At 32.7% G+C, this 21,485-nt stretch overlaps 4 protein-coding genes and 1 long non-coding RNA gene across 5 annotated transcripts in view; 1 reads left to right on the forward strand and 4 right to left on the reverse strand.

Moving 5' to 3' along the window:
• Positions 1–21,485, forward strand: part of LOC121119773 (retinoid isomerohydrolase) — a 116,683-nt gene that overhangs the window by 15,235 nt on the left and 79,963 nt on the right. The window contains exon 2 of the mRNA XM_040714561.2: positions 449–614. Within this exon, the coding sequence (XP_040570495.1) occupies positions 449–614 (166 nt within the window). The remainder of the gene's footprint in view (positions 1–448; positions 615–21,485) is intronic.
• LOC121119777 (cathepsin L-like peptidase) lies at positions 2,607–4,340 on the reverse strand. Its single transcript, XM_040714568.2, has 3 exons — positions 3,768–4,340; positions 3,512–3,706; positions 2,607–3,440 (listed from the first exon to the last, which is right to left on the reverse strand). Exons 1-3 carry the CDS (start codon positions 4,015–4,017, stop codon positions 2,758–2,760), a joined length of 1,128 nt encoding a protein of 375 aa, XP_040570502.1. The 5' UTR covers positions 4,018–4,340; the 3' UTR covers positions 2,607–2,757.
• Positions 6,957–10,684, reverse strand: LOC139905888 (uncharacterized). The gene is made up of 2 exons (XR_011780999.1): positions 10,205–10,684; positions 6,957–7,999 (listed from the first exon to the last, which is right to left on the reverse strand). It is a non-coding gene; the product is annotated as an uncharacterized lncRNA (long non-coding RNA).
• Positions 16,080–17,478, reverse strand: LOC121119774 (cathepsin L-like proteinase). The gene is made up of 3 exons (XM_040714562.2): positions 17,169–17,478; positions 16,900–17,091; positions 16,080–16,830 (listed from the first exon to the last, which is right to left on the reverse strand). Exons 1-3 carry the CDS (start codon positions 17,461–17,463, stop codon positions 16,142–16,144), a joined length of 1,176 nt encoding a protein of 391 aa, XP_040570496.1. The 5' UTR covers positions 17,464–17,478; the 3' UTR covers positions 16,080–16,141.
• On the reverse strand, positions 18,571–20,075 carry LOC139905615 (zinc finger MYM-type protein 1-like). Its single transcript, XM_071889053.1, has 2 exons — positions 18,927–20,075; positions 18,571–18,870 (listed from the first exon to the last, which is right to left on the reverse strand). Exons 1-2 carry the CDS (start codon positions 20,073–20,075, stop codon positions 18,571–18,573), a joined length of 1,449 nt encoding a protein of 482 aa, XP_071745154.1.

Genomic DNA, 21,485 nt, shown 5'->3' on the forward strand with positions numbered 1-21,485 from the left:
GTAACCTTTTTGATTTTGAATAAATTTAGATAATACTTTTATTTGTATAGTTGTTTTTTAAACGACTGTTACTTTTTGATTTTAACTGAGCCCCCTATCTATTCTTCTTGAGCTCCAAAAAACATTTTTTTAGGCTTTTGGTATAGAATAAGTCCAATCACTATTACAGATATAATTTATATCTCTCGTCAAAGGTTGTTCAGTGTTCAAAATACATACGAATCAAAGAAAGACAGGAAACAAATAGCTTATATAATAATTAGTGCAATAGACTCGTTAGTAATTCATGATGCGGGCTCCCTTTTCCTCTTCCTTTAGACGTGAATGAACAAAGGAAAAAAACCTTCTAAATATCTTATAAAAGCAATGAATCAATTTATATCACTTATTTATTCCTGGTTGCCTTAAATATATATAATATTTGTCTTCTTCTTCTTTTTTTTAATAGATGAATACTATTCGTCGAGCAAGCATTGAGACATTTGAGCGTGTCAAGGATGTAACTTCATCTCGAAGTCCTCGAGACAGACGTTTATCTTTAACCGTTATGAATTGTATATGGGCTCGAAACACAGAGTTGGAAACTTTAGAGCCAGTTGAAGGAGAAATTGTGGGTAAGTTCCTTTTGTATTTTTTCATGCTAATCGATTGTATAAAGCAATTGCGCAAATCAGGATTTTTGCGATATACTAGTGTTAGACTTGACTATAAAGAGGAGAATCTTTTACATTTAAAATAGCATTAGCGCAGGGAATATATTATAATTTTACATAAATTCATATGTATTTATTTGATTATGCATTTTTGAGGAATTTACACCAGAGATAGGCGATAATTCTTACTTTAGAGGTAGAAGTTAACACTACCGCGAACTATTAAATAATGAACACAAAAGGAGGAAGAGCACACGGAACAAGTGTTTTTCCTTTCTTAACTTATAAAATTAATTTCTTCCCACCAAAAATCTCAACTCTACATACATGCCAACCTAAATCAAATTATTTTATGATTTGTTGTGATTATATATGTCATACAACTTTTCAAAATAATTTTTTATTAAATAATTAATAAATATTTATTTACCTACAGTATGTGACACAGCGGAACAATTAAGGGAAAGTTGGGAATTTTGTACAATTGAATTGAAGACAATAATCGAATTTATCTATGAGTGCAATATTCATGACTGATCTCAGTTTTTCTCTCAGTCAGAAATATCTGGGATAATAGTAATTCGGGACTATTATTGGTCAAAGTCCTTTTTTACCCTTAAAAAAATCCCCAAATTAAAAAATAGGAATAATAAAACTTATGTACAGGTATTTTTTATAGTTATGTAGTGTTTTTATTGATTCCGTATTTTGTTCTGAACTCGATATATTTCCATTTGTAGGCTGAAAAGTGATAAAAAACGACATTCTTCTTCAGAACCTTATAACTTTTTCATAATACATTGGTAGTGATGAGGACTAGTATAGCTTATTATATAAAAATATTTTATGTATAATTTAAAAAAAATCTATTTAAAAATTGTTTTTTTTTATCATTTTGTATTTTGAAGTGATCCCATTTTTTATAACGGGTGTACTAGCAAATAGCAACATTACCATCATATTTTTTTCCGATTTCAATGCCAATTCAATGATGTCATGTCCTGTAAAAGGAAGATCAAGGTACTCGAAGGAAAATACTTTGAATTTGATCATCCATCTCATATTCGAAATTAGATTCCGAATTCCACGATGTACCATGGGAGGAGAATTCATCCAAGGAAAACTACCGTACCTCATAAGGGACTCTTTCCTTGGGAATTATATACCAGGATCGAAACAGTAAAGCAATCATTCACGATTCAGAATTTTAATATTTCAAAATGAGATCACTTAAAAAATACAAAATAGAACATAACTCCTTGAAATACATATTTTTCTAAATTATATATTGAATATATTTCCATAATATAAGCTATGATATTCCTAATCAATATGTATTTTTTAAAAGTTATAAGGGTAAAGAAAAAAACATAAAAAAACAGAATATCGTTTTTCATCATTTTTCAGCCTAAAATTGGAAATATATCTAGTTCATAAGAAGATACAGAAACGATAAAAAAAGTTTTTAATCATAAAAACACTTTTACATAAGTTTAATTAATCGTACATATAATTAATTTGGGATTGTTTTAATGCTAAAAAATGACATTGAATATTTCAGAATTTAGATGACTGGGATCAGTTTTGGATTCTACTCATAGATAAATTTGATTATTGTCTTCAATTCATTTGGACAAAATTGTTCCTCTGTGAATTTATTACCTTATTGAGGTAACTTAGATTTTATCAATTTGATGGAAATGTATTTTTCTTTGCCTAATGATTTTATCGGAGCACTACTTGACTCAATGTTCAAAAACTCAGAACACAGCTTCACTCAATATTCAATTACTCGAACTTGAGAAATATAACTTGAATCCAGCAGTAAAATGTACCAACATTTAAAGATTTGCAATCAGGATGTCATCATTGAATGAAAATACACATTTCCATGTTGATCTGACACATTAAAGTCAAGTTGTGTAGATTATGGGAGACAAATAACATCTAACATATGTTTATATTTATATATTTCCTGACGAATTACTTTTCTAAAAATATAGAATTATGTGTATGGATATGATTGTTTATTTCTTGGTTTGAAAATGCGTATTACTCATTTCAGTGTGAGAAGATAACTAGGTACGTTATGGCTTTATTCAAATTAGGACTGAATGGAGGCTCCAATGGGATAGCTGGTATCGAAAATGATACCGCAATTTCCACATACTTTTTGAACATCATTTCCATCATATACACATCCAGTTCCGTTCAGGGGCGTGGAGTCAAATCCACATTTTGTTTCCGGATATCTTCTCATTTTCAATATTCCTTCATCTCCCCAAGTTGTACTCCAGGAGTTTCGAATAAGCCAGTATGGTCCTTGCTCACTATTATTTCCATAGCCAATGAGTTGAACCACATGGTTAATATTAATATTTTGATCAAAGTCGCATCCATCCAACATTCCATTGGAATAGAAGCGGAAGTTTGTGGCATCTACATTCACAGAGAGGGGTCCAACCTCTGCTAAATGCTTCATGACTGCGTAAATGTCATTTGAAGGAAGAGTTTCATAACCTCGAATTCTAGCTAAGGGCTTTCCTGACTTGGAATCGAATGTACATTCTTCGGTATTTTCCGTCATTCCTGAGACATAGGGATAGTCCTCTTCCATTGAAAGACCGTAGAGCTGAGTGTACATATATCCAACTTGGCTTATAGCTCCTTCGCAGCCTCCTTGTCCTCCACAATGATAGGGATTCACGGAGCAGGATGTGATTTGTTGGGGAGCTAATGTGGGGAGTACACCAGTTTCGATAAAGACATAGGACTCAATATTTTCCACTGATTTAGAACAAAATTTAAAAGGAGACTAAGTAGTAGCAGGTTACACTAGGTAGGGGTATAATCCTTACTTGATGAAAAAGCCCAGCAAGATCCACAGTTTCCTTGATCACGGATGACTCCGATGGCACCCTTTTCTCTCCAGTCAATATTCTCAGGTAATTTACTAAAGTCTTGATCCTCCTCTTTCGTCTTACGAGCAATTACTCCATTCACTAATCCCGGAACTTTTTGGTATCCCAAATAACCTTCTTGAAATTCCTTTTCTACAAATATAAGCAAACTATGTTAAAAAAGGGGTTTGAGGGGAAATTTAAGGATACTTACCCGTCATGTCAGCAAATTGATTTATTCCTTTATTATAAGTTCTTTTTGGATTGGAATTATGAGCCTGGATATCTCTTAGATTCTGAACAAAGATCTTCATTCTTAAAGATCGATCAGATCTTACTCCATAATTTCTACCAAAATCCTTTTCAAACTTTTCAAACTCTTGAATTTCCTTGACAGAGAACTTAGAGGAACTTGCAAAAGAAGCAACTACGCAAAAACTCAAACAAAGTAATAAAATCTTCATTATTTTAGCGTTTATGCAGGCACTATCAATATTCCGAGTGAGTTAGGTATTCCAATATCGACTATAAACAAATGAAATTATACTTTACTTAATATACAGACATACATATATATATGAGCAGAATTATAGATAATGAGCTTCTTTTTTTTTTTTTATCAATATTTATTCGGGAAAAAAAAACAAGACAAAAAAAAACAAACACCTATATATCATAATCTAAATACACGGACAAAAAAAAATCATCGCCTTTATTACATAGAAGTAAAATTATTTTAAACAAATTCATAAGCATTTGTCAATATTACATTATGGGATACTGTCTATTACTAAATAAAAATATAGGGCCTCACTGATTACGTACGTAGAAGATTAACGATTTTCTTATCGACTTATAGGTATGTACGAGTACGTATGTATTCAATGCAATGCATGACATTTACATTCGATAACAAGATTAAATTGACTCATATACATTCAAATTGTCACTAACTATGTAGCTATGATGTGATTCTGATTGTTTTTACTTCGATAAACAGAAAAATGACCTTTATAATCCACAGTTTTTGGTATTGTGACTCACAGTGAGCAACATTTCATATCAGGTGGTCCATTGAAATCTCAGCATCTAATAATTCAATAATTAATGGAAGATAAGCGATTGAAATTAATTCTTATTTCAATATATTAAAGCATAAACTATTATTAACAAAAAAGAAAAAAAAATTGAGCTCTAAGCTTACATAAAAGTCCAGAAATCACACTCGAACGTAATTGATGAATTTCCATTAGCGCATTCTTAGCAGTTGAGCGTCTCCAGGAGTACTACCTACGCCGTCAGCAAGTCCAAAAGCTTGGATAGGAAGAAGAGCTTTGTCAAAAAGGGCCAAACTAGACTCCGAGGTGTTAAAGTGTTAAACAGCCCTGGCCAATCTCCTAAAGGTCATGAGTACCCATTTAAGAGATCTCGGAGTTTCACACGAGACTGCCCACAAAGCTATCAAAAAAGTGGGCGGAAAGAACCTTGTGATGATAGAGAGGCCACTTTTGGTACCAGCAATGAAAAAAAAACCATCTCCGCCCTTGCAATACTCTTTTATGACTCTTTTGGTTACCCTACAGCCCTGATACCAATCCCTTGTTTACACCTTTAGTATGCATTTCATGCAGTGCCCTTCATCCAAACACCGAGCCCCTTAAAGCCACTGTCTGCCAGCACTGGTACCTCATTATAGAGGACTACATACATAGTGAGTGCCAGGCCTTCTGCCGCCTCCTGGAACCCATTAATGCCGCTAGGGACGGATACATTAATGATTAAGAGGGCTCAGACACACAAATATTTATAGTATTAATTTTGTCAAAATTCTATTGTTAATTTATAAATTATATCTTGTAGATGTTTTGTAATTTCAGATAAAAAATGTTCAGATTTTATTGGACCACTAATATGACTGCAGTTTTTGTTAGACTGATCCAACAATGGAATAATGAAAAAAATTATTGTAAAAGATACAAAAAATGGGAGATCAAATTGAAGGAATTAACTTCTGATAAATGATTCAGTTAAAGAAGATATGATTTTCATAATATATAAATGGTACGTGCAAAGGAAGACATGGAGCCCACATATGGTTGGAAAATGAAAGAAAGATGTATATCAATTTGGAATGAGGAAAATGCACATTATACAGACGGTTATTGGACATCAAATGGAAACTTTATAAACGCAAACCGTCTGTCTATGGGACAGACGGTCCTTGGAATTTTTCAGAAAAATATCGATGTTTTATTAATTCAAATAAATGGTTATGAAATATGTATTCAGATTATTGCAAATATCTTGCAAAAAATATTAATTTTTTTCATAATAATACAATATATAAGAAATATTGTTAATTAATTATACAATTTATTCTATTAAATAACGGAATAAAATAAAAAGGAATTTCCCCCTCATTGATGTCACGAAGGATCGATTTTACCTTCATTAAGGACCTACAAGTAGGACTGGACCGCACTGGATAGGATTGGCCTTGACCACAGTCCTCGGTCCTAAATAAAAACTGACACAACACTAACTAGGAACATAGAAATAAAATACATAGAGTGACGATACTGAGCAATAGCAAGTGAAATTGTTGACACCACAGCAATAGACAAGAGAAAGTTGAGAGTTCCCCAAAACATTCGAAAGCATAGTACTTCCGCCATAAGATCAAACATTTTTTTTTTTTTTTTTTTTTAATACATAAATTTCATCTTATTGGTCATTAGATCACATCAACCTGCCCATCATAACTACATACGTATGATATTTAAAGTAGATATATCAAGGGTTTTTCATTAGAGACGATTCAATTTTTTTTCGTAAGGGAAAAAACGACGCCATATGTTATGTCTTCCTTTGACATTTAGAAACTTGATTAGTATATATTTCATCATGGTGGGATATACACTTGATCAGTTGATATGGGAACAATTCTTAGATAAATCATGAAGATTGTGATCCCGAGCAAGAAACGATTCAAAAAGCTGGTAATAAAAATGAAGAAGGAGAGGCAAAAATGTACATGCTTTTTGTTTAAGAAATTTTAATATTAGACTAATCTATAATTTAGGTATTTCAGGAATCAGAATATTTTTAACATAAATCTAGAGGATCTTCAATACTTTTTTGAAGGAACAATGTTAAGGATAATTAATTTGGGTTATATTCTTATAAAAATAGTAGACATGGACTAAATGTACTGTATTAGTCTCATATTTTAAAAAAATGAATAGATTATCTATCATTTGGAAAATGTGAAAGTGAGAAGATTCAAAGGACCAAAGTTTGGAGCATACTTACAAATATTGTTCAATTTAATAATCAATAATTATTGATCCTTGAATTGAATTAAAGTCAGAATAATCTTCAAAATCCATTATTATTATATCGAAAGGGTAAATAAAATTATATTTAAATTTGGAATAAAATATTAATATCACTAATAAAATAATCTGTTCAAAAATAAAATATTAATCTATTGACATTCTTAAGTTGATATATTTATGGTAATAGATTATGATAATGAAAATAAAGATATTTTAAGCACCTTCCCTGTTTTTAACATTTTTCCTTCTTGATCCGAGTAATAAGTTCCAGTTCATTTGTGTCGTCAGTGGCGTGGAAGATTAAAATTGGTGTTGCAGGGGATTTGGTTGGTCCTTTGATTGCATCCCACACGAAAAAAATCCTAGGAATTTATATCCAGCGAGTTTGGAGGACAAAATTCCGACGAAATGAAGTCGTCAAAATTATTTTGAAGTCATTTGAATTTTTTTTTTTTAGATTTGGTAGAGTCCTGCTACCACATGTTAGGCTACCTATTGGCAAAAATGTCGATCCAAGCATTCAACTTGATCTCTAGCACGTCCTAGTAGGCATCAGTGTTGACTTTGAGATTTTGTGCAACAAATGAGGAGGCAAACACCATAACGTGTGCTGGGAAATCAATATCACCTCTAGAGGATTTAAAATTCCCTCCTAACCTAGTAAACGAATGTCTCACTGATTTTTGACATACCTATATAATATACTTGTCCCTATTTACGTTTGTATATACTCTGTAGAAGTTAGGATTTTGTACAAGTTGTAACTTGGATATTTGAGACCAAAAATTGTGATGAAACATATTTGATGAAGAATGGGGTATTCTGTACAAGTTTGCCCGCACGTCATATTTTCTCTTTTTACCTCAAAATTGGAGACCGCATAGGGGAATCTTCTAATTCAATTATCCCAACCTTTCAATAAATAAATACTTTCGGTACGTCAAGTGTAGGGACGCGAAGTGAAGGGAAGAATATATTGACGGAGGAAGAGGACAGAGGTCTTTACTTTTTCGAGTTATTCAGTTAATTAGCACTTCGAAGAGCCAGGAAAGTAGATGGAAGGTCTCATTGTGTGGAAGGGCATACTTACAGAAAGAAAAGAAACATTCTAAAATAAATTAAAATCATGGAGTATATTAATAAATATATAAAAATTTAATAACTAACAAATTTAAAAGATAACAAAAAATAAAGGAGTTATAAAAAATTAAACATATTCAAAAATGCAACAGAAATAAAATATACACCAATCAATCAACATGTCACAAAATAGAGCAATCATAGGAATGAATAAATTACGATATATAACAAATGACCAAATAAACTTAAAATTTATAGAAAATAACAGATAAAATCATATATATAGCAGTCCAAATGTCTAATTTGTTTAATTTGCAATCCTTCCAAAACAAAATGTTTTGATTCTAAGCTATCTAACGGGAATAATATTTCATTATGATTCTTCCTGGATGAAAGTAGTGGGTATCGTTGTGAGGAACAAATATATGGTATTAAATCCATTAAGTGATGAAACAAAACAAAAAATGGAGCATTAAGGAACTTTAAAAAAATAAATGAAAAATATGGAAGAACCTCATATCAGATATTGGCTCATCATGTCTTCAAGAATTCTATAAAAATGATGACACATATCCTTGAGACGCTTCCTCCACATAAACTCGTAGAGATATGTCTGGAAAAGCTCTCTAGAGGTATTCATTACTCCTAACCAACTGAGTAAAGCCTTGAGATGACTTGAGTATGAGCTCTAGTTAATGGATCCACAAAGTCATACTTTTGCACAGCTGTAAAGTGTGGCATATCTAACTTATTCCCAAGGTTGCAATAGGGTGCTCAATCGTCCGAAATGACAGTTGTTCCAAGTTAAACATAAAAAGTTATTCGAACAATTGTGATCGATAAAATTATAACAAAATTCAGCGATACTTAATCACTGATCATATAGGTAACAAACCAATAATTAAGTTTGAACAGGGCACATAATTATAGACTATAAACTATATCTCAATATGATAAAATTTGATTTTGTTTATAACAAATAAGACATGGTTTGAGATTCAACCCTGGGTTCGCTGCCGAAACTGGAAAAAAATATCAAGTTTCGAATTCTTATAAGTAATTTAGCTTTTTTAAATTTAAATTAAATTTCATCTGAAATCAGAAATACAAAATATATTATTGTTTTTTTAGATATATTTATTTTTATAAAAGTATGTCTAATCTGACGGGAATAAAAATTAGTTTAGTACACCACATAATCGATTAACTTTCCACGAATATCGCTCATTCCGCATTTATTGTATTACCGTAGAGCCTCCCGTAAAGCTAAATTTTGCTTAAACTTTTGAAATGCGTAAATTGTAAAAAAAAAATCGAAAATATTAAACGTTCTACGAGAAAGTAAATCACTTCTGCCTAAGGGATACTATTTCAGATAAAAACGATTAAATTTTCAAGTATATATCCCCTAACGTTTTTATGTACCATCCATTTTAATGAGGGAGTGTATTTTTTCACACGTCAATAAAATTAAGGAAGTTATATTTTTTAAATGTTCTTGTACAAGAAATAGTATAATGTGGGGGCTAAAACATTAAAAGATGTACGGGTACAGGGTGCCCTTTCTCTTTCTATAACGAAATTGGAGACAGCAACAGTGGAAAGTTGAAATTCAACATATTGCAACCTTTAAATACTGTGGAAATAACTTCGCCAAGCAAAGAGTATATTATTGCCGTTGGAGTTGGAAGAGAGGGCCTTGACTATTTCGAGATATTTGTACAATTAGCAATATATGAAGGATCTTATGGAGTATACAGGGGCAGGGGAGGGAAAAGTGGGGCTTGAAGTCGATTTATGGACTGTGGAAACAGGCCGTAGGAGATCACATCCTAGAAATTCTTTACATTAAAAAAAAACTACACATAATGAGATGTGATCTCCTCCAGCCTCATCCTCAATCCAGGGATCGAATCCTAGACCCTCCCCTTCTTTCCCTACTCCAGTAATATAGTTATTTTACTATTATAAAAAGGTTTCAATAAATTAATTTCAACTTTACGCTGTCGCTGTCTCCAATTTTGAGATAGAAAGAGAAAGTATGACATGATGGCAAACATATAGTGTGTACCCACAGGACCTTACGTTATGCTCAAATTGTAAGTGGTATAATTAATATATTTATCCAAGTTCAAACACGTACAAAATACGTGCAAGGTCAGAAAAGTTTTCGACCTCAACCTGAAGATGAAAGCAATTCACAACTATCTATCATCTGTCGACAGTTACTCACCAAAATTTCAAGCATTTTGAACGCGCAGTTGTTATATAAAGATCGTTTGAGTGAGATGATGTGAGTTGGTGTGTGTGTGTATGGAAATGGACAAAATCGAGTATCGCTCTGAAGGCACGGTTTCGGTAAAATAAATCAGCGTTTTGGCGACGATTAATTGCTATAGATGAAAGTTGGATAGACCAATACACGCCCGAAACATAAATACAGTCAAAACAGTGGACTAAAAAGATTTTTCCTTCAACGTAGAGCCAATCCCCTTCGTGAACAACTATTTTGCAGATAAAAACACCGAGTAGTATTTTTTCAGAAAAATGCCTTCTATCCTTGCTATGTCAGAAACATTTCAGACCAGCCTTATCTGTGCACAAAAACGGAACTCTAGTTTAAACACGTCTTCGAGTTTTTGAAAAATCCACAAGTTTCAGTCTATTTTACACCTATGTTTACAATTTATGCAAATATAAGATCTACATGGACCTGAGAAGATTAAAGAAGATTAATTATATTTAGAGAGTTTAAATTCTAAACAGGATTCTAACGAGAATTATCTGGAAAATAATCATGAAAGATTTATTGATAAAAGTATGTAGATAACCTCATTCCCTTTGATATTATTGTAATGTATTAATTCTACACAAGTACTACTACATATCTAAAATGATATAAAAAAATTCTGAATAATTGACCTATCGGTTGTTTACATAATTTTAACTATTCCATTGACGTCAATACACTTTATATATGACTAATATTTGCTTTTCATAAATTAATTATTATCACTGAGCATTTTTGTTCATTGACAACCTTCTGTATCCAACAATTTTCAACCTAAAATCCCAATGAATGTGCTATGTCAGTCAAGTCCGCAAAATTGAGGGGGGGGGGGCTTGGTTTTTGGATTATTATTTTTTTTGAAAATATATTTGAAAAATAAAATTTCAAATATATATATATTTTTTCATAACCATAATTTATTTCAAAGATTTTGAAATACTGTAAACAACTTACAGAATGACCTAATAGAGTAATAAAAACCATATAAAACAGAAACAAACATTCATGACGTAAGTAATTGTATTTAAAATGCTAATATAGTTTCTTAAAATATTATCAGGCCAGTGTCAAGCTTGGAGCTGAATACTTTCACTGCGTGATGATATATTTCGTCATTGGAAGCTAGTATGAAAAAAATCATTTCGGTTCACCGAGTCTCCGAAGCGTTGTTCCATTACCAGCTTCCAAGAGTAGAGGTCACAGTTTTTAAAACTGGGCACTCCCGCAGAAGGGTTGAAGCTATCTCTCTTTCTGAATTGCAGAAATAGTAATTAGGGTTATTTGATAGATCTCCTGATACCTCCAGTCTTCCTGTCACTACTCGATACGTGAACCATATCTGAAGTGGAGTAAGGAGATGACTGGCATAGCTCAACCAAGCCTGAGGAGCGGAAACATCAACGCTCCTCCGATTTAATACCGACTTTACCACATCCAATGACGACTGCAACCATAGTCTTCCAATTAATTTGACACTCATTGTTTTTACCTGACTCCAGAATGACATATCATTTAAACAAGGAGGTCTGAAAGGGGTTTTCCATTTTAACCAAAAGATTGTGAAGCAATGAGAAGTAAAGGATTCACTTTTGTAAATGCATACACTAGAGGGGCATTTAGGCTACAAGATAATTCAAGCAGTTGGAACATTTATTTTGTAATAGTGATTAGTTTATTTATATAACCAACTGCACATAGTTTTTGCAAAATCGACTTCATGCCTTGATGACAGTTCTCTTCTTCCCTTCTCTTATATGATATTAACCACGCCTTACGTCATTAAATACACGTGTCTTGTTTGAAACAATTGAGCAATTCCTTCACCAGTTTAGCTAGAATAAACCTGGTTGAGACTAAAGACTTTTATATATTTTTTTTTTTTGTCTCATTGTTCATTTTAAAACATATTTTATACATCCACAGCGATGAAACCTTGACTTAAAATTAAAAGAGTCAATCTAATATATTTGAAAACTATAAAAGGGTCAAAATATTTATCCATTGGTATCCCTTGCATATGATTTAAGAGCAACATAGAATTCCGAAATTTCATTGCCAAATTTTATTTTATTTTCGTTTTTTTCATAGTAGGCTTAAATTCCATTTTTATTATTCAAACTATGATAGCTTATCATGATTGGCCTACTTACTTAAGTATTAAGTTATTTCAACTTTATCTTTATCCTTTTAGACTTATTAATGATATATGAGGGATATCAAATCAAAAATATAAACAATATCATAAAGTGCAATTTAATATTAAGTAAATTAGATCTACTCATTTTAATCTTTGTAAGAAACGTCTCAAGTACTCGTATATGTAATGATCAATATTATTAATTTTATTACGCCAAAGAATATACACATATCTGTCAAAAAACCTAAGGAATATATCAATAAATTTATTTCGAATTATTGTTGCATTGTGATTTCCACTCTTTTCGATATAAGGAATTTGAATATAAATATCCTTTCATAGAATAGAACCCTTATTGTTTTGATTTTTTTAATTATCGATGCCACAAAGAAGTCAAGTATACTTAATTAAGTATTTGATAAGAATAGTCGACCAAATTTCAACTTTGTATTGCCTTTGGATTGAGATGTGTGCCCCTCCTTGTTTTTACATTAAGAAACATGCAAAAGACCTTTAAAATGCGATTTTATTATTTTTCCAGCCTACTAAATGCAACATTAACATAACAATTAGGCATAGTAAAATCCATACGAACACATTGCGTTATATGTATTTGCTTGTCAGTTGTGAAGCACTTCATTAGTGTCGTATAGAATATAGGAGGCTATGATAAATACAAATTTCTTCCCCATTTAATATTTTCTATCTTTTTTCTAAAATAAAGTTATAATATAAAAAAATGGTTAACCATCTGAATCACTATTTATTCCCTTCAGATGTATTAAAATTAAAAATTATGAAAATATATACACCATTTCTTAAATCGAAATAATTAAAATTTGAAAGAAAAAAAATCTTATGTATATTAATTTGTAAATAAAGTAACATGCATAAATATAATTATGATACTGGCAATGTATGAAAATCAGGCATTATATATTATACCAAGGTAATGTATATAATACCTGATGGTCTCAGGCAAACTAAATAATAAACGACATTTTATACATTACGTAGGTAATTTTTATCTAATATATATAAGTTACAGTTTGTAAATAACAATACAATGTTAAGAATAGTGCATAGGTACTTGTGCTTTGTCCACTTTAACTTATTTCCTGTAATCATCAACATACTCATCGAGCTGGCATGAACTAAAGCATTTGAATTAGAATTGAAGCATTGAATACATTCAATTATAATTTTCATTTGCTAAACCTTAAGATCTAAATATATTCAAAGATGCAACATTTTGCAAGATTTTACTCCACAAATTGAAGTGTTTATATGGCTATCCACGATAATTCGGGCTTGAAGCTGTTTTTGATGACGTCATAACAATAAAGTTATATTTGGTGAGTTTTAAAATGATGAGTATCATTGTGATAGTAGTAAATCATCACTTGAAATTACGCATCAAGTATAAATTTATGTTTCTTTTGTTTGGTGCATCAGAAAAATATGACAAAGGAACTAGATAATTGAAATATTATTTGGGGGTATCATTACGTTATACACAACTCCTCATGCCCTGTTTATCTTGAACTTACGCAATATATTTATTGTAAAAAGATTTCCTCAACATTTTTTTAAAAAAAAACCTATAAAATTGGTTATTGAAGATATGATGATAAAAACACATATTTATATGAAATTTATTACACATTAGGCCCAAGTCATTAAATTGTTATTTAGCAAAATTATATTTTTGCTATCTTTCTATTCTAATTTTAGGAGTGAATTACTTTTTAATAAAGTTTCTATTTAAATTATTCATTGATTCTTCATAACTCATAAGTTATATATTATAAATATTAATAATTAATTATTACTTAATTCATTTATATATGGGATTAAGAGGAGATCGATATGAATCACAACAGATATAGCGATTCTACTTCTGTGAAAATAAAATATTGTTATTTTTCGTCGACAATAGTATTTTGAACTTTAATTTTGTTATTTTTTTATGATTCCCATAGACATTTCCGACAAAAAATAACTTTGGGACCCCTGACATACATGAAAGTGTTCTGTTTTTTCTGTGGTCAGTCCAATTTAGCAATCTCATTAGGAGTATGCCTAGTAGTGGGTATCACGGAAGCCCAAAATTTAGCTTTCACGAATACTAACCTCCCAAAGTTTTAATAAATAAAAAATCACTGAGAAAATTTTTTTACCCCACCCTCTTTTTTGTCCGGAAGGGCTGTATGAAGTAAAAAAAAAAAAATATCCAACAAACTTTTTTTTTCTTATTTATAAAAAACTTTATGTGCTTAAAACAATGACATTACACGAAATGTATTTTCTTGCTAAAGTTAAATCCCTTACTTCTACAGTGAGATAAAAATTGTACACTCCCGGATTTAGTGCGAAAATAGACAAAAAAGATAAAAATTACTTATGTACAGGAGAAACTTATACCAATATATTTTCCTTTTTTATTTCTATATAAGTTATATATAATAATTTGGATAATTATCCTTAATTTTTGCTGAATGCTATTTTCAAAGATAAAATATGAAAATATATCAAATTGGGTACTGACACTTAGTTTTAAATTTCCTTAGTTTATCTCTTGATTTTGAAGTTGACAAAATGTATCCATGTCTTTGGTCATATCTGTAAACCTTACAGGAAGCCTCAGAAGCTAGTTTCATTGCCCTTTCTACAGATTGGGAATGGTATGGATATTTTTTAATTTCAAATGCTCATTCTTTGCTTTCATAAGTTCTTTTTTTGTAATATTGTACGATTGAAGGAACTGAAATTACTATCTTAGACCAATCAATCATATTCATAAAATGATAAGATTCATAGCTTATTTTATTAGGAATTATGAATTGCCTATGGGGGTCATATGAAATTTTTGCACTCAAAACTTTGCTCAATGCAAATTTAAGAACTTCTGAATCTTCATCTACCAATGCTGCTAACAATATATTTTCATGATGAGCGAAGAATGAATTTCGGGATAAAATTTTTTCGTACAATAGGGGCCAGATCAATACCTCTTGATAGTGAAATTGCAAGTTGAAAATGTTTCGAAACATCATCGCAATTTTGTTGAAATTTAATTACAAGCCACATTGGAGCGTAATAGCTTAAGATAAATGCTACCAATTTTAAGAGGGTTTTGCTAGTATATTTATTCGATATATAATATCACAAAATGCGAATAAACCTTGGTAAGCCATTTACCCTCGTGTAAGGCTCCTATTTGTGCTCCCATGATACCCCCTAATACCTAGTATTACCTTATGATTGGAACGCCAAATAGCTAAAACATGCTACAGACTGCAACATAATATATATAAATTGCCATATTGAACCCTTTTTATAATAAACTATAAACCTATTATTTTGAGTAGATTTAATAGTATCTTTGTAAAATAACTATGAGTATGAATGGATAACATTGACATAAGTTACGTGAAAATTGATTCAGACTTGACAAGACTTGCAAGAAAAGTTCTTGAAATACTACATACTTCCAATACTTTGATAATTACTCTATGGTAACCTATTTTTTGATTTTATTTTCCCTTCTATCCATATGAACTCGAGTTCTAAAGAAAGTTATCATTTCAAGTATTCAAAACTGGGTTTTGTAAGGATAACTTTAAAAGTAAATTTATAATTGAATTGATGTAGATGATAAGTAATTAATCTTAAACAATATCATTTTGCAATATTTTTTTAGGATTTATTGACGAGCTTAAAGGGAACAAATAATATAACAATTACTCAAATGTGGCTCCAATTGGATAATTGGCATTTAAAAGAACTCCACAGTTTCCACACACCTTTTGTTCAACAATACCATCTCCGTCACATTTGATACCATATTCAGGTGTGCTATTGATTCCACACTCAGTGGTAGTATATCTCTTAAGCTTAGCTACTCCATTAATACCCCAAGTGTTTCCCCATGAGTTCCTGACCAACCAATAGGGTCCGTCTACAGGATCAGTTCCGTAACCAATCATTTGGATGGCATGATTGATAACAATATTTGCATTAAAATCACAGCCGTTTAGAATACCACTCTTATAGCTCTTAAATCTTCCTGCATACACAGATACACCAAGAGGACCCTTATTGGCCAAGTGTTCCATGACAGAGTACATATCATTGGGTGGTAATACTTCATATCCTCGTACATGGGCCATTTTACCAGTCACAGATGAGGCATTGTATAAACATTCACCACTTTCTTGTGTAAATCCAGAAGTGTAGGGATATTCCTTCTCAGTTTCGATTCCGTATAACTGAGTATACATATAGGCAATTTCATTTATGGAACCCTTACATCCACCAGATCCTCCGCAAGAGTAGGGATTGCTTGAGCAAGATGTAATTTGTTGGGTGGATAAAAGAGGTGGTGAGGTCATGTTATTCTCAATAGCAACGTAGGATTCAATTTGTTCGACTAAAAATATGGAAAATTAATTTAAAAAAATGTATCTGGGATAATAAAAAACATTGATATAAAACTAACCTGCAGAAAATACCCAGCAAGATCCACAAGACCCCTGATTCTTGACGTCGGTGATAACTCCTTTCTCTCTCCAATCTACACTTTCGGGAAGATCCTTAATGTTTCCTTGCTTTGGAGCTGCTGTTCTCGTTACAAGTCCAGCACTGGAGGACATTGGCGAATATCCCATGTATTTACTCTCAAATTCTTCGTCTATGTATTTGTTGGTTTGTAAATTCAATAAATTAATGATTCTAACTCAAATGAAACAACAAGATATATATATTTACCGGTCAGATCCGAGAATTCGTTGATCCCCATGTCCCAAGTTCTTTTAGGATTAGCATTATGCTCTTCAATCTCTCTCAAATTGTCCACAAATACTTTCAGTTTGAGGGAACGAAGAGCCCTGTTATGGTAGGATTTGGAGTATTCTTTCACAAAAGATTCAAACTCTTGGATTTCTCTTTGAGTTGGACTTGATGTCCCAGCAGCAAGGGCTGCTAATCCGAACAAAAAACATACACCAAGAAACTTCATCTTGAAATGAATATTGAAGTTGAATTTCCTTGAACTTATATTCATAATACTATCACCTTATCATATTTTTATCGAAAAATTTTAATCTCCATTTGCAAATATTAATGACAAATATTGACTAACGGTATTTACTTACTGTTCACTTTTTCATCTAATCTTGAATTTATATCTTACGACAACGTGGGAACCAAATAGTTACTAATTAATTTAGTTTGGTATTTTTCCTTAGAAAAAATGGATTGAATTTCACCTACATGAAATACCTGCAAATCATATATAGATATATATAGGTTCTAAGAAGTTTTAATTATTTATACAATTTTTTTATAATAAATACGTTCATTTTCGGTATTAAAAACTCCTATATATTTTCACTTAGAGATTAAATTACTGTTATTCTACCAATGTTTGTCACATTACAAGGTTCCTAAAAATATTTAAACAGATACATAACTGGTATTATTACATTTAAAACTTTTTAAAATTTTGAGTCTTATAGTAGGTTGTTTTTCTTCATACATTGCTCAAAAAATTAAACATAGATTTTTCTTGGATATTTGATGTATTTCAATTTTTTTATTTTTTGGTTGATTATTAAAAACACGTATTAATAATAATTGTAACTAACGAATAATACATTGATGTACGAGTGAAGTTTGTTTCAGGACGGAGTGTAAAAATAAAATAAAAACAATTCAACTCCTAAAAAAATTTGATTCGCCAATTATCGAACTGCTCGTATCTAAAAAAAAATCGTAACTCAAAGTACTCCTAAAATCATCTTTTCATCTAATAATTTATGGACTTCCTTTGCAAAATATCTTTTTAATTCTATGTTTCAATATGTGTTAATTGACATGTTGATCACGAATCTGATTTTTTTATTTTGTTTGGTTCAAGATAATTTGAGAATTGATTTTCTTAGTATTTTTACCCTTTTTACAGTTTTGTTACTACTTTAGAATAAATAAAAAATCAATAATCGATATGAAAATAAATTGGAAATGTATAAAATTATATCTTAAGTTCAAATATAATTTTATATTTTATCTACAGTCCTCAAATCCCGAAAAAAATACGCCTTGAAGGTTTATAAAACTACCATTTTTAATGATTTTGGTTTGAAGAAGAATAGAGCCTCGATTTTTTTGATCAAAAAGCAAAGGCGTCAATCAAACTGTCCATGTCTTCATGGAGCACCTTGTCCACCATCACCCTGTCCATGTTCAAGAGGGTGAGGGAGGAGAGCCTCTCCTGGTCCATGGTGGTCCTCATGTGGTTCTTGAGCCTTCTGAGACAGGAGAATGACCGCTCCGCCTCACAGCTGCTGATGGGCATTGAGGCCAGGATAACGATCACCTTGTATAGCTCCGGCATCAGGCGGAACACTCCCCAGCTTATTAACTCCGCAGCAATTTGTGACAAAACCATGTCTTCTGTGTCAATATCTGCCTAGAGAAACATAAATTTTAAACATATAAAGCAAAATGAAACATTATAATATTAACCTTGAATTGCTGGAAGATTGCATGGTCTGACTGGAGCTGCTCGAGTTCAAGTCTGTAGTGCTTGGCGACACGCTCAATGACACGGGTCTCCACTTCACTGTCATTGACGATTGCAATGAGATCCATTGTGATGTTTGTATCATCGGTGGCAAATCTGCTCTCAAGCTCTAATACAATCTTATTGATTGCAACATCGAAATGTGTTTCACGGAAGTAGGATTCAGTTGTTCCTTTCCACTTTATTCTCCTTGGAATCTTCGCCTCCTTGAATTCCAAATCAATTGAGTCCTCCTGGTCAAATACTGATTTCATCTCAGACGACTTCAACTCAGCAAGTTTCCACATTGATTCAAAGATTTTCTCATTCTTAAGATCTTCAAAAGTCCTAATCACTAGGTTGACGTGTTTCCGGGCCTTTGTTAGGTCAACCTTTCTGCCTTGAAGTTCATCTGACAAGCTAGATGTGTGTCTGAGGAGTGTCTTCAACAGTTCAATGCCGAAAACAAATTCGTGACTAAAGATGCTGTTGAGCAGAGAAGTTGCTGTTGAACTCGACAATGTATCTTTATCTTTTCTCATTATTATGAGGGTCTTCCTGATTCTGACCATCCCTAGAGATACAGCGGGTACAGCATTGTAGCGGAGACTCCAGCTGGTAGCAGACTGGTTCTTCAGGGGCATCACCTTGGCATGCTCCTCATCTTTACTTGTTATCTTCACCGACTTGTAGATTGCTGACCTCTTTGGTGACCCTTCAATGAAGTTGTATAAAATTTGTACTGTCCCCATTGTATTTCTCAACAGGGTTATATCTGAGAGAAGATCCTTGACTACAAGATTGAGGACATGGGCGTAGCAGTGGATGTAGACACACAGTGGGGCTGCTTCCTTCCACCTGGCGGCAAGACCCTTCTTGATGCCGGATATATTGGAGGCGCCGTCCGCGGCCAGGGAGACAGTGCGGTCGGGGTTAAGGCCGAGATCCTTGACAGCCTCGTGAAGCTTCTCAAACAAATATTTGCCGTCAGTCTGGGTAACTTTTACAAACTTGAGGAAGCTCTCTTTCTTGATGCCTTCACTCGTCAGATATCCCAGTGACAGACTAAACTTCTCCGTGTTCGACATATCTGATGTCTCATCAACAATCATAGAGAACCAGTAGTCCTCATCGCCGGCACAAGTCTTGACATCTTCAATTATATTTTCCGTCACTTTGGATGCTATAATCTCAGCTCATTTTGGATGTCAGGTGAAGTCCATTTGGCAAAACTTGCCCCAGCTGAACCAAAAAATTTGACTTCGGCCTCCAGTTTATCTTTGAGAATATGATTGTCGTGTGAACGCAGGGACAAAAGCTCCAAAAAGTTTCCTCGATTGTTTTCATTAGATTCCGTCAACTTTTCTCTTGTTTCGGAATCGCCCCTAAAAGCCAATCCTTGCATTGCGAGGAACCCAACTGTTTGGAAAAGATACCTCAAATAAGCTCGCCACTTCACGACTACCTCTGTTGAGACGAACATGGCAGAGAACCGAGGTATTCTTTCTCTTTGATGTGAGGAAATTGATCCACTTTTCCATCGACAGTTTGTGTTTTTTGTTGTTAGAATGAACTTTCAACGAGGAACTGTTTTTCCATGTTTTGAACTCAAATTTCCCAAGGTTGGAAATGGAAAATTTGGAAGAGGCGAAACACTTGGCTGACTTTTCAACCTCGTCATATTCTAGCCACGGGAACTTACGGAACCAATCATATTGAAAGTCTCTGGAGTATTTGTCATCTATCTGAGGACTGTATATTTGTAACTTGGGCTGTAGAGGATGATCTCTCTCGACTTTAGGCACAGTTTCCCACTCAGTCTCCACTCTGGTTCTGGTCTGGATGTCCTTCCGCTTTGGCTCCCGCTCGGTAAGTATCGGGTCACCCTGCTGGTTCGTGAAGACGACAGGGTACTCTGGGCCTCCGTCCACAAACTCCATCTCCTCAGTCTTGCTCTTCTTACCTCCCTGGACATTGTCGCTAGTCTCAGAGTCCTCTGCAGAGGGAATATTGTTGTTGTTGACTACAGAGAGCTGCTCAGGAGTGAAGATTGGTCCGATATCGAGATTAGGAAGTGTTATTCCATGAGAAATCCGTCCGCTGGGATAATTTGATGAGTCGCCATTATTTTCTGTATCTGCAGTAACTTTCTCTTCAGCAGAAACGGACTTTTCAGATCTTGGTTCAGGCAGTAAGGCCTCAACTGGAGCAGGGTCATCGGGACAGGAGGAGGCAGTGACTGAGGATGAGGATGTAGCAGAGGAAGTTTTCTTAACAGCAAAGTTCAATGTTTTCTGCTTCTTATGATCAATTTTCACTTGATACTTGCAGCTGGGGTCATTCTTATGGAGTTTAACTTTGTCATCATTAAAGTTGTCCTTCTGTATTTCCTTCTGACAGATAGAACAAATCACCAACTCTCTGTTAAAATGCGTTTTCCGCTTCCCTTGATACATATATGATAATTAATAAATTACTGCAACAATCCACTCTAAAAAGTACATAACTATTATTTATGTCCC

This window comes from Lepeophtheirus salmonis, chromosome 6 (assembly GCF_016086655.4).
Source record: "Lepeophtheirus salmonis chromosome 6, UVic_Lsal_1.4, whole genome shotgun sequence".
NCBI lineage: Eukaryota > Metazoa > Arthropoda > Copepoda > Siphonostomatoida > Caligidae > Lepeophtheirus > Lepeophtheirus salmonis.